The 14,058-nt window shown below is 42.9% G+C and overlaps 1 protein-coding gene across 1 annotated transcript in view; it reads right to left on the minus strand.

The window, feature by feature from the left end:
- The window catches only part of ITIH4 (inter-alpha-trypsin inhibitor heavy chain family, member 4), a 20,413-nt gene that overhangs the window by 1,749 nt on the left and 4,606 nt on the right, over positions 1–14,058 (minus strand). Inside the window, 14 exon segments of the mRNA XM_009321854.1 lie at positions 171–325; positions 1,801–1,975; positions 2,641–2,754; positions 3,243–3,357; positions 3,615–3,664; positions 4,282–4,314; positions 5,832–5,864; positions 6,400–6,554; positions 7,181–7,320; positions 7,888–8,070; positions 8,960–9,141; positions 11,361–11,477; positions 12,439–12,607; positions 13,195–13,311. Of these exon segments, the coding sequence (XP_009320129.1) occupies positions 171–325; positions 1,801–1,975; positions 2,641–2,754; positions 3,243–3,357; positions 3,615–3,664; positions 4,282–4,314; positions 5,832–5,864; positions 6,400–6,554; positions 7,181–7,320; positions 7,888–8,070; positions 8,960–9,141; positions 11,361–11,477; positions 12,439–12,607; positions 13,195–13,311 (1,738 nt within the window).

The raw sequence follows: 14,058 nt of genomic DNA on the forward strand, positions 1-14,058 counted from the left end.
TGCCTGCCCACTGCTTTTCAGGAGAGCTTGTCAGGCCCCAGGGAAGTAAAATCTGAATAAGGGCTTATGATGTGGCTGAACCCCCCCCCCCACTCCTGAAATATTCTCATTTCAGGAGCTTAGCTGCAAGATCATCTGTCTCTGCTGCTTACACCCGTAATGATACGCACCCAGAACTCCACTGACTTTGTCAGAAAAATGGTTGGTGTTCAAGAAATACAGCCCAAGGAAATCATCTGGAAACTTTACAAAGGAAATTTTTACTGTGACTGTATCAGACAATGATGCCGTAACGCTCCTTTCCTTTTCAACTGAGACTCTCAGCCTAGGAAGTAAATCACGATGTTATTTCCAAGAAGAATATGAAGAAAGAACATGTATTTAACTAGCTGGCATTAATTAATTAAAATAATTTAATTTTTGCCTTTTGTCTCTTTGCAGTTGCATTTTTCATGATCTGTCGGTCATTATTTTTAAGCTAGAAAATATTAAGTAGCATGTTTTTTCTCTATGCTGCACAACAGCCCTTTCCCATATCGGGTTACATGCAAATACACCAACAGAGAAGAACTTTTTGCTGATGAAAACACCTTATTATCCATAATGGCAAGAAATGCTTGGATGGAAGAAAAAAAAGAATGTTTTTTCACCATTTTAATGAGAAAAAAGGTAGACTAGAGAAAATAATTCAATCTATTTTATGAACAAGTCAAATACTTTTTTCTTGGATATTTCACAAGTTTTTTCGAACCCTGCCTTTCTTCTAACCCATTAATTTTATTTTGACCTCAGGTGGGCTTGCAGAACACAAACATCCACTGCCATTTTTCTCCCTTGCTGATCAGGTTAGACAAAAACACATCCACGCAGGCGGGTGTACAAAGCGCTGCGGTTGCAAGGGCTCGGGTGCTGGTTTGAAGCAGGAGGATCATTCTGCTTGGCAGATGACAAATTATAGAGGGGCATAAATCCAGCATGTTCTTGGCTCCGTTTGGATTACAAAAATAATTGAAAGCAGTTGTTTTAGGGCTTCTGTTATTGTCTAGAACTGCCTACGAGGGAGGGAGTGCTGCGTGTCCTGTCTGCTCCAGACCAACAGCAGATCCTCCCGGAGGTTTATTCCGGCAATGCAAAAAAAGCTGGTGGAACTAGCTATACTCAGCTCTTTCTTGCGGTAGGGGAGGATCCTGCTCTAATTAGTCCAACAAATGAAGTCTACATTGAAAGTACCCTTTCTCCAACAGCGGGCATTTAGTTACAGACAGCTATTCAAACACTTTATGCCTTCCCATAAAAAAATGTCAGTTGCCCGGATGTGAGTTATTGCTAAAACTGAGGAGAAAGAAAACTTCAGCCTGTGTGGAGCCAACTGATGTATAAAAGAGACAGTAAATGTCAAAGCCATCGCTTCGCAGTACTCGCCCTGCGGCTGGGGGAACGCAAAGTGTCTGGTGGCAGCCGGCACGGCGGTGGCACAGGGGCTGCTATGAGCCGCAGCGCGTCCTCCTCTTTGGAAGATAAATGTTCTGCCCCTGACGTCGAAGCAGAAAGGCAGGCTGGTGGTGCAGTTGTTTTGATTCTCTTACACACGCATGGAGAATGAAAATCAAACCTTTTTTGTTCTCCGTATTTGAAACGGGGGATTGTGAAGGTACCCTGCTTCTGCTCACACTGAGTTACTCACTGGATGAGGACATTTGGAAGCACTTTCTTGACACAAATGTGAAAGCGGAGGCCTGGATGAAAAAAGATCTGACTCACATTTTCAAGTTTGGGAAAGGACAGGGCGGTGTTTCTTACCCCTGGATGGTGGAGGTGGCTGACTCCGTCCACGGCAGCCGAGTGCTCTCGTTATCGTGGCTTAGGACGATCTCATCCGTGGAGACGTGGATTCGTACGGGGGGATTCACGTAGGTAATTTCAAACTGCACAAAGTGTTTTATTCTGTCCTCAAGTTTCCCCGTCACAGTGAGTCCTTTAATAACATTGACACAAATTTGTCAAGTGACCATGTTTATAAGGTACAAGTGATCTTAATAAAACTGCTTCAGCTTTGTTGCTACTTAAGGGTCTCAGAGGGTCTCAAATCTAGTTTTGGGAGGCCCAGCACCCCCAGATTTCAGATCCACATGCCCCCAAGGCTGCAGTGGAGTCACCAGAGTCTGTTTACCCCCACGTTGCCACCTCCTCTCACAGGGTGGCTCTGCTCCACAATCAGAGCAGCTGACAACTGGCGCTTGGGGCCACAACTCATCTGAGTACAGGACCACAGAAAAAGTGCGGTGCTTTAAAAGCACGCATCTTTCCGTTAGCATGTAGGGGCCATGGGGTTTAAGGTCTCTGCAGAAGCCCCCAGGGGCTGGGCAGGGGAAAATCCTCAAGGCCAGGGATGTGACACCAGGAGGAGAAGGAGGTGACACACAAGCAGACCTGTCAGAAGTGCCCTCAGCTGTTGCGCAGTGAAAATTAATATTGCCTAATAGAAAGAAAAAATTAACCACAGCCTCTCCGGTCACTGCAGGGCAGCAGGTATGATATGGCCCTTCACGAAAGGGGGTTATTCCCAAAGACACCAACTGCTCTCATAGACCAAAGTGACTCTCCTTGTCCTTGGTATCGGGGGTAATCTGGCTCACTCACCTTGCTCCGGATCTGACAGCAGGTGGAGAGAGGGCTGTGATTTTCCATCAGTATTTAAACAGATTATTTCATTTTGTTTGGGTAATTGCAAGAGAAGCTGTGGATATTCGTTGGCTGAAAAGCCAGAAGAACAACGTTAGCATGCAAAGAAAAATCTAGCCTGTACCCTTTGGATAGGCACAGCAAAATTACTTAATCAATTTATACCTAAAATATTAGGTATAGCTATTTATAGAATAGAATGATTAAAATCAACACAGTAATAATTATCGAAAAGCACACCCAGACACAGCATCTTGATACGAAGGAAGACAACAGATTTTTAAAATTAGAGTTTATTAAGGACAATGAGCCCTTAAAAAAGCTGAGGCTGAAGATTTGTTGTACTACATTTCTGTTGGTGTTCTATCCTCGAGCCAGAGAGGCTCTCTCATGGGATATGGGGGTATTTTTCACTTACGTGGAAAGAACCAGCCAAGGGTTGCAGGAAGAGGTAAAGGGTTTTCAGAGTTGATGCAGTCAGAAAAAATGTTATTGTATGAAAAACTGTACATTGCAGTTATATTAATTATTAAAATGGGACTAGTATACGTATTACTTACCAAGAGGTTGTGCTCTTATTTTGTCTCTTAGCCTGACAACTGAAATACTTGAAATTAGTAAGAAGAGTTTAATGAAACATTTTTCTCCAAGTTGGCTAATTAACCAGGAAGAACACTGTGACAGGAGCTTTTTAGCAGAGCTCTTCACGGACTTCTACAGAGAGCTTTGCTTAAAACAAGGTGTCCCAATGAGGAAAAAAAAGCACAACGTCCAGTGCCTGTTTCTCTTAGGACCGACCGTGCCACTGGGGCATGCTCAGCCTGAGCTGCGGGAGGGTTTAGAGCCGCGTTTTCACTGGCTGCTACGCAGCACTGAACCCGCAGCACGCCCACCCCAGCTCCTCTCGCACGCAACTGTGAATAACTACCTACTGACAACAGCTTCTTGTTGCTGCCAGATTTGGGCTCAGGGCGCCATCGACCTGAAATAAAAGGTTTTTCCAATGTTTCGTTCGTTTTGGATCGTACCTTGCATCTCCCTCCCCACCCTTTAAAACAGGGAATCCTTCCCGCTCGTTGCCCACTGACTTTTTTTGGATACAGCCAGGAGCGCACGTGTGCGGATCCTACGCAGGCAGCAGCCAGCGCCTTTGCTGCTCTGCGCTGTGGGAGCTCGTGGCGATGCTGAGCTCTGTCTCTGCAGCGCCCTGGGATTTCCCCCTTGCGGGACAGGCATTGTCATTGTGCAGACGGCTGTGCCCCACATTGGCTTCACGCAGCAAGCCCCAGGACTGGTAAATTATTTTTTTTACACCCATTTCCTTCAGCTAACTAATATATGCTTTTCCAGATCTTTCACATTTATTTTCAGGAGGTGTAATAATTTTTTATTTCTGAAAAGGGACCAAGATTGTTTTCAAAAGTTTATAGTTCATTATAAAATATCTGTGGACTGAAATACATATAATAAAAATGAAATTGTATATCAAGTGGACATCCACAATCAAAATGTATTTATTAAAGTAACATTGCTATGAACCTACATATGAAATTAACTTTATAAATTTTTTCTGAATAAAAACAAGCGAGGAGCACTTACCAGGAGGTGATCCACTCCTCAGTCTGTAAGCATCTGGAGAAAGAAAAGAGAGTATCTGTGTTTTATTCATTATTGTATTACATACCTTACGGGAGTGTTTCAAACATCAAATCTGCACTTCTCCAGCTGCACCTGTCTTCCTTTCTCAAAGTAAACTATCTGCAGTAATGAAGTCCATAGAACGTGAGCACTGATCCCTGGAAAATATTTCCAGCTAAAGGATGGAAATGGACAAAAACTACTAAGGACTTTGTGAGGAAGGGATTGGCAAAAAGGGATTCTGATCGCCTGCTAGGTGCCTGGGGCCTCACCCGCCTTCTGCAGGGGGACGAGGCGGGGGAGTGGTGGTGCCGGTGCAGCAGAGTTGCCCGTCCCCGGTGCAAGGGCGGGTGCTTCTGGTGGAAGGGGACAGCCGGCACGGGAGGCTCTGCAAAGGGACCGGCTCCATGCAGAGCTACAGCACCCGCACGGGCTCACAACGTGGTCCCTCTGGAGCGCTGCAGCCGCAGACAAGGGCTGTTACTGGCAGTTAAGAATCAGATGAGCTCAACACAAGAAATTGCAGCAACACGCAAAAAGGCACATCAAAACCTCCCTTGGTCACAGTAGCCCAGCGTCCTGTTTGCCCCTTCTCCTTCCCGGCCGCCCCAGCTGTGCTGGTCCATCACGACGGGGAGCAACGGTGCTCAGCGATGCTCTGGTGGGCACCAACCCCAGATCCAGTGGGGACACCCCTGCGCCCTCGAGCAGCCGTGCCTGCCCGACCATCACACCGACGCAGGGCTTGGCACCTGCTACGGAAACAGGTCGTGCTGCAGAGGTGGCCCCAAACTCTTCTCCTCTTGCAGCCAAAGGGAGCTTTGAGGGAAGGGCAGCGCCAAGCCCCGCGTGCCCCCTGAGCAGGGCAGGACGGTTGCTGGGCCGTGCTTCTGGTCAGGGAGTTTTCTGCTATTAAACTCCCCAGCGCCACTTTGAAACAGGTAACCTTCAGGGGACGGGGCAGCGTTATAATTCCCTCAATACATTTCTGTGAAAGAACTAGAGCAAAACCAGGGCTCTTCACCTATAAAAGCATTGCTATTATGATGTATTATCATAGCTGAGATTAAATATTAATTTTAAACTTCCAGCATTATTAATCTGATAAACAGATCTATTATTTCCAGAAAGAGAGAAAAAAAATACCTAAATCATCCTCAGAAGTCATTCCAAAATATCTTAGGCTTAATTTTTTGACAGATGCTTCGCACATGGTAGGAAGAAGCAGAAAACATCAGCAGCAGCATTCGCTTGAAGAACTACTTTTCCTCATGAGCAAAGACAATTTTGGCCTTTGAGACTTTCTGAATGGAAGATTTTCTCCCTTTGACCATGTTATCCACCCAAACCCTGCACAGACCTCGGCAGTCATTGCTTACATTTTGCTTCACGTATTTTTCCAAATCTCAGATACTTCCCTCTGTAGAACAACCACCATGAGCTCTTTTTTTTTTTTTTTTCATTAGAGGCTATTACGGAAATATGCTACTGGAAAAGAAGAAAACATTTACCTCCTACTGGAAAACTGCTGAGCTTCTCATTATCTAACACAAGGAAGAGGGACAGATTAGTGTCATACAGTCAACACTAAACGACTTTACCCATGTGCAAACCGGAGAAAACTGGGACAAGTGCATGTTGGGCTTCAGATGAGCAGCTCTGTGTTAAAAGACAGGAAGTAAGCAGAGCACATGCAAGACTCCTAGCGATGGCACGCTTTCCTCCCCTGCATTCATTTTTCCACTTTAATGCTACAGAGAAAAGCGCAGAATCCCTTTGCAGCGGCAGGGATGCCGAGTAAAAACTGGTAAATTACTTTTATTTTATATTTTAAACTGTTAAATTACTTTTAGTTAATATTTAAACAAATTATTTTCCATTTCAATAGTAGTGCCCACTTCCCCTTTTAATAAAACCCTGTATGTTTTATTTTGAAAGGAAGCTAATCCCGGAACTCCTGCCTCCAATGTGGCTTATTACCCCGTCACATCGCTATAAAATGAACCTATACTGGAGGTCAACAACAAATCATCATCAACAACAGCATATTTCGGGGGGGCTGTTCGATGCCCCATTTACCAGCTTCGGTGGGTTTGTTCGCCAGCTCCGTCTGCTGCTGGCCAGTGGGTTTGGTGACCACCATGGAAGTCAGGGGCGTAACGAAGTTGTACTGCAGAGAGAGCTCTAAGGCTTGCGCCTCCAGGGTTTTCTTGTCCTCTTCTTCTGCTGAAATACTAAAGACTGTGTTAGTGATGAAGAAATAACTGGTAGAGACTGTAAGCAAATAGTCTTCAGATACCTTTTCGTATTAGCTGTGTCTTAACAGATATTTTTTACTATTGAAGGGTGAGTAGTCTTATTGGGATAACTCGGCTGTTCACGTGCTTGAAATTATGGAGATGCTTAACTGTTTGCAACGCTGGAGCCTATGTACGGTGCAAATAGATAAAAATAATAGAAATGTGATCTAGGAAATGTCTTACGGACATACTTACTGTTCTCTTTACTAGCTATTGCCATTCACTTATCTACAGACACTATTTCCGGATGTGTAACAGCAACTCAACACAATCCATGCAATTAAAATCTATTTCATAGTAATATCACGGAAAATATCTTATGTTTTCATATGTGTCTGTACATACATATACACATTTAATGATACAGCGCTATCATAAACTGAAAGGCACCTCATGTTCCTCATACAGTAATGTAGTATTCTTCCAGTATACTACATTTTTAATACTATCTGCAGAAATATTTCTGTTTCTTTGTGTTTTCCGATCATATAATTTGTGAATAAGGAATTTGTGTTTTAAGAAGTTAGAAATTTGTAATACAAAACATTGAAATAGCTTACGATTTTTCCAGAAGCTGTTGAATGGTTAAGTAAGCCCACAGTCTCTCTATGAAATTTCCAAAGATGTAACTTTGATTTTGGAATACTTGCTCCTTCTCTTTGACATTTGCTGCTTCTTTAAGAGTCAAGTCGCTAGCGTGCTGAAGTGGGAGAAAACTGACCATCAAAAGAACAGTTCCAGACTTCTTTTATAGTCACATTATTAGACTTAAAAGAATATCTTTCAGTACAAAGTGCCCTTTTTGTCCTTCAATTTTGTCCGTTCCCATTGGAAAATGCTACTCCAAACTACCAAAGAAGCATGTATTTTGGATATATATTTCTGGACTCGAAACAGTGTTGAAAAAAGGAGGTAATGAAATTGTTCTATTTCAACATTTTTGAGATGAATAATTCAGATTTCCTTCTTCATTCTAAAAATACAAACCAGTTTACTAAAAATGTTTGAAAGGCCGAAATGTTATGGTTTTGAAAGGATTAAAATTGCTGTTTGCTTATTTGGATATACTTCAAGTTTTTTCTTTTGCAGCAAATTCAGGAGGGGGAAATTGTTTGAATTCTTAAATATTTTCCTAAAATGGGAAAACAGCTGAATGCCCAAATGTAGAGAACATATATTGCACACAAAGACTTCTTGAAGTCTCCTATTGCACCATAAAAGACAGAAGGGAGATATGTTTTTCACAGTTAGTGAACTAAACACTTACTGTCTGAGCTTTAATTTCTACTGGCAAAAGATCAAGCTCATTGCTAATTTTTCCAGATACTATAATTTCAGATCCTTCAAAAAACAGCTTGAAATTGTTCTTGGTTAATCCCTCAATGGCATTTTCTGGATACTGCATTTCAATTTTCATTAATATTGGGGTAGCCACCTCTTGATAAAAGCCCTGAAGAGAAGCAGAGAGAGAGAGAGCGCGCACACAAATGACTGCAAAATGATGCAAAGCAATACGTTGAATGTCTAAAACCCCCTTAAAAAGAAGGGAGCGAAGCTTTTCTTCAGCAGTGTAAGACTGCTGCAAACCTAGAAAAAAATTAAATGTTTCTTCCCAAGGTTCAGCACACCTTCTCCAGCCAGGCTGGCGATGCCATATAAACTGTATGGTAACCCAAGTACCCAAGCAGCATCCCCATTATCACCGTCCCACCCAGTTAGGTGTTTTGCTTTAGCCACTTTTCACATCTAATTTTTTTAAACTGGACTAATCCTGAGGATTAACCTTCCTCTTTCTGGACCGGGGCTGGTGTTAAGGAAATCCGATTGCTGCACGTCCAGCCAAAACAGGTAGAAGTGGCTTCCCAAAAAAGAGAATGTCCCGAAAGTTATAACCCCTCTCCAGATGGACAGGGAAGACCCAGGCTGGTGGTACTGCAGAGCCAGTTTGCCTGTAGGTGCCTCAAACTACCCGCTGTTTTTTAGGGAAACCATAACAAACAGCTTCCAATGGTGGTGCTTCAAGCGGTTTGAATCGGAACCAAGAACAGAAGTTTTTCCACCATCACCTCCCCCGGACAGTTTGTCTGTTTGCAGAGGTACATAAAAGTGTGAGTTTCCAGGTTTGTTCCAATGCAGCTGATTTGAGGAGGACTTCAACTGTGAGTCATGGTTACGGTACAAACCCTCAGATACCCCAAAATTGCCTTCCTCCCTCCCCAAAATTAACAGATAAACTCAAACCCAACTCTTCATCTCAGAAGATCTGTGGTTTAGCCGCTAAGACTAGACATAAGCTGTAGCTGATAGATGGCTTTTCGGGCATTTTCCTTAGTCCTGACCTGGAGCTGCAAGGCTGCATCAGCGTTTTCATATATACGACGTGCTATTCCTCCATTGCTTAGGGCCATTTTCTCCAGGAACTTATAGCTGACATCAAACCCAAAGCCAAGGCAGAAAAGAGCATATTTCCCATCGACTGCTTTCTGAATGTTTTCTTGAATTACTTCCACGTTACTCTCACCTGTAGTTGAAACAAAAACGTACCCTTGTTTGTTGGTTTTTTGAAGTACCAAAAGACAGCAGTGGGTTTAATGGAAAATTCTGCCTAAAGTCTTTTAAAAATAATTCAGAATAAAATATTAAAAATGTATGGGACAGAATTCCATTAATTGAATTGAAGATGAAAGCACCACTCTGCATTTGGGGTGCCAGAACCTGATTCTCCCCCTTAATGACTTTTACTAACTTCTACTCATGTCGTCATGGCTAAGTGCAAAATATTTTACAAGATTACAGTGGCCAGAGGAGGTTTTTAGGATAAAAGGGACATACGCTACAAGTTCACAGCACAAGGGGTGGAAACACTTGATCAAGCCTTGGGAAGACAAGTACCATCCATAAAAATTATATGCGTGAATTCAGAAAAGAATGGATTGGTTAACGGTGTAATTCAGACAAACTGCAAATTAACTCAGCCTTGCTTCCCTCCCAGCCCCTTTGCGCGATAAAGGGAGAAGATTTTCACACCATCATCTTATCCCATTTGAAGAGCAGGTTAAAGCCCTGTAGGGAGAGCTTCTCTATCAACATTTCCAGGCAGGAACTGTCACTGCCCGTAGCAATATCATGAGAGCAGCTCAGGTTTTTCCCTTTCAGCCTGCTTTGCCAAGGAAATGTGGGAAAGGCTGAGAGAGTTGGGGTTGTTCAGCCTGGAGAGGAGAAGGCTTTGGGGAGACCTTATTGCAGCCTATCAGTACTTAAAGGGGGCTTATAAAAAAGATGGCAGCAAACTCTGTAGCAGGGCCTGTTGCGACAGGACAAGGGGGAATGGCTTGAAACTAAAGGGGGGTAGACTTAGACTAGATCTAAGGAAGAGAATTTTTACGCTGAGGGTGGTGAAACACTGGCCCAAGTTGCCCAGAGAGGTGGTGGATGCCCCATCCCTGGAAACATTCGAGGTCAGGTTGGATGGGGCTCTGAGCAACCTGATCTAGTTGAAGATGTCCCTGCCCTTGGCAGGGGGGTTGGACTAGATCACCTTTAGAGGTCCCTTCCAACCCAAACTATTCTACGACCCTATGATTCTAAGGAAGGCAGCGTATGCAGTAACGCTGCACGTATTCACCTGGCACTCCACCCCGGCCTGATTACTAGCCAGCTTGTGGATGTGCGATGTGCAGTATGCTCGGGGATATTTGAGACTCACTGTGGCGGTGGTGAGCAGGCAGCACCGTGAGCTGAATTTTATTAAAAAACCCAAACAAATAAACCAACCCCAAAAGCAGTACGGATCACACAATCTGAAAGGCAGACTGGTCTTATTAGAGGGCTTACAGTTGAATTAATATTGCTGGCCTCAGAGAGATGCTGGTGCCACACAAAACTTAGACAAACTCCTGCTCAGAACAAGTGACGTTTGTGCCATTGCATTGGGAGTCACTCTTTATTTAACCCATTATTTCTATCTCAACTCTCTGGTTTGTGCTATCACAGCTGATCACTAGTTAAGAGCTAGACATGGAAAAGAGTACAAAACAAGAGGCACCTTGAAAATATCCCAAGTTTGGGGCAAGGAGGGTGAAGAAATAGAAGCAATATCTCTCAAATGGGACCGTACATAATATATGCAAAATCATAGAATCATTAAGCTTGGAAAAGACCTCTAAGATCATCGAGTCCAACCATCAACCCAACACCACCATGCCCACTAAACCATGTCCCTAAGCACCTCATCTACACGTCTTTTAAATACTTCCAGGGACGGTGACTCAACCACTTCCCTGGGCAGCCTGTTCCAATGTTTAACCACTCTTTCAGTAAAGACATTTTTCCTCATGTCCAATCTAAACCTCCCCTGGCACAATTTGAGGCCATTTCCTCTCGTCCTAAAATGTCCATGTTTCGGCTCTAAGTATTTTACTTTCACGTTTTAGCTGTGCCTGGAGTATCTCCAACAATTCCCTCGAGTTTATGAACTGGGAAGCCAATGTTATTTAGCAAAACAGTTCCCAGCTAAAGGACCTGTACTCATGGGCAGGCAGGCTCTGCCACCACTTCTTACAGCCCTTGCCAGAGCCCTCTCCTAATCATCCTCTCTCCGACGCAGATCCAGCAATAGCCCAGCCTGCTTATACCGAAGCTCTTCTGAAACACAGGCTATGTCTATCGACATCTGGGATGCAGTGTAAAAGATAAAAAAAAAAAATCAAGGAGAGAGGACTGCAGCTAGTATTTACTCACCAGAAGTGGGCTGGCCGTCTGTCAGCAAAATCATCATGGAGACGCTCCGTCCTGGCAGCCTCTCGGCTTTATCCAGCATGCTCACGGCAGTCAGCAGGGCACGATTGATATCTGTGCCTATAATGAGAAAGCTGGCATCACTCACCGGGAAAGGATGATCATCTGAAGAGATCGGTGCACTTCATCTGCAGAGCTGTTTAAAGTTTTCTGCAGGAAGTAATCCTTCAGAGATGAGGATTTAGGGGTTTAGCCTTCTGTGCTTAATTACGGTGTATTATATTGCAATGGCAATACCGGAGTATTCTTTTGGGAGCATTTTCCACACACGTCATGGGAAATACAAATGTGTCTAGAGCCGTTAAAAAGTGCTTAAATAAACGCGCTGTCATTTGTCAACCTACATTTAAGAAATGTCTCCTAGCCTTATTTGAGAAGTCAAAGAAAAGAGCTGGGCACAGGCGGGCTTCATTGGTGTTAGCGCCTGGGACAAGAAAACCTACGTTAATACTAACAGCATAACATTAAGGGGAGATACAGCCTTTTAGATGTGCTTAAAACTAAACAACAAAACAAAGCGCGCTGAGTGGTGCAGCAATTGAAATGCTTCGTGCCTATTTTGACTGTTTTGTTTCTGTAGTGTGGCTTACGCAGGAATATAACTTCGGATGCATTTTATTTTAGAAGGGGACCCTTGATATTAAAAAAATCAGCAAATTGCTGTCAAATGTTGAGTAAATTGCCATTTTTCTGTAGAAAAAAATGTACTATCAGGAAATTTTCCAGCCACCTCTGTTAGAAGAATCCGAAACAAAACTCTGTGGCTTGTATGGTTCATACATGTGATGTAACCATCTCTCCATATATCCATATCAGAATGTAGTCACCAATCTGTCCACTCCCATAACCAGCCTTTCTATCCCACTCATCACTCATAAGTATTAAAAACTTACTTGCTTTGTGAGCACTAATGGTAGTTCTGTGGCATTATATGACTAATAAAAATACTAATTCCTTTCTAAGCAATATATTATATTGGGCACACGTTTGTGGTTACATGCATCTGGGTGGTGCCTTGTACCTCCACTAGCAGAAAGAGTTTGCACGAATCCTGCAGCACTCGCCACGTTCTCTGCGGTGGCTTGCAGCAAAGAGCTCTTCCACTCCACCACTTTGCTGTTAAAGGTGATAAAGCTGAAATGATCTTCTGGGCGGAGGTCTTGCAAAATCTTCAACAGGGCATCCCTCGTCTGTTCCAAGGAGAAGACATTCACTTTGAATATTTCTACTTCTCTGCCAGAACTGGGATTGGAACTGCAGCGTAATAAGGGGGTTTCTCTACAGCACTCTTCAAGATCCAGCCCAATGCCCTTATTTAGTCCTAATGGTATTTTGCAGGTTGAGACCATCAGAAATGGCTGATTCACTTAACTTACAGACACAAAAAAACACCTTTGAGGGCTGTAGCGGGTTTGTCTGCTCTCTAACAAAGCTATGTACACAGTCATCTATAAAGGTAAAACAGACAAATTAATTCTTTAAACTTCGTTAAAGAAAAAAATTAGAAGCAAAATATTTGGCAAAGATAGAGACAGAAAAAGTGCTCCCTGCCTTGATGTTTGATACCTGTGAGAACAGCCATATCAGAAAAGTGTTGCTCTTTAATAGCTTAAAGCTGTGCATATGTATTTTCAAGCATTTCTATATGTCTGAAAATTTTGCTGTGTACAAAACCAGCATGTGTTTCAAAAGTGTCATTCATTCCCAGTCGCTTCCCTGAAAGGCTGGTGTCTGTGTGACCCACGCAGGCAGAGGTCAGTACTCGGAGGTAAGTTACCTGTTCAATTTTTCGGCCTGCCATGGAGCCACTTCGATCTATAACGAAGATGACATTTTTGGGAAACACTGGCATTTCACGGGGTGCAAAGTAATGCACAAAATACCCATTGACAATCTGAAATACAGAATGTGACATCATGTATAAAATTGCAGCTAAATAAATAAATAAATATTGCATCTTAACGTTCTGGCATAGCAAGAAGGGGGGTGCATGCTCAGCGTTCTGTTCTTCTAGATAAGCCCAAATCAAAGAACTATTAAAATGTATTTCCTAGCTGGAAGCAAGATTATCTCTAGAACGCAAATTACAAGAGAACAGCATGTATATATATGTGTGTATATAAAAAATAATATATATAATATGCCTTAGTGCCATATGTATGATACATCTCTATTATCACTGTACATTACGTTACCTCTTTATTATCACCTATAAGCACATCTCTGCTCATTGGCTGTGACTGCCATCTTTTAGCACATCCATGTAGACTTCATTAGTGAAATGGTATGGAAAATAATGTACTTTATCCCCTAGAATATGCATCGGTCCATAAATATTTTCTGTAAGTTCCTGCTCTCTTTAGTTATGCCTCAGTTGCCACAAAAAATAGAAGAAAACCAAGCAGTCATTTTAATAGTTATATAAATCACATTCCCCTAAACTTCATTTACAAGAAGCCACAAATAGACCTTAGATCAGCCAAAATATAGAAAAAAGAAGGATGTAAAGAGACATCTATAAAGTGGCAATACAGATTTGGTATTGAAACAAAATCTGAAAGTGATGTTTTTTCATGGATGATCCATTCTTGCAACGTGTCTGGCGTCTCCGGGGATTTACTGAACATCGCCATCAGTTCCT

This window comes from Pygoscelis adeliae, unplaced genomic scaffold (assembly GCF_000699105.1).
Source record: "Pygoscelis adeliae isolate BGI_AS28 unplaced genomic scaffold, ASM69910v1 Scaffold94, whole genome shotgun sequence".
Lineage (NCBI taxonomy): Eukaryota > Metazoa > Chordata > Aves > Sphenisciformes > Spheniscidae > Pygoscelis > Pygoscelis adeliae.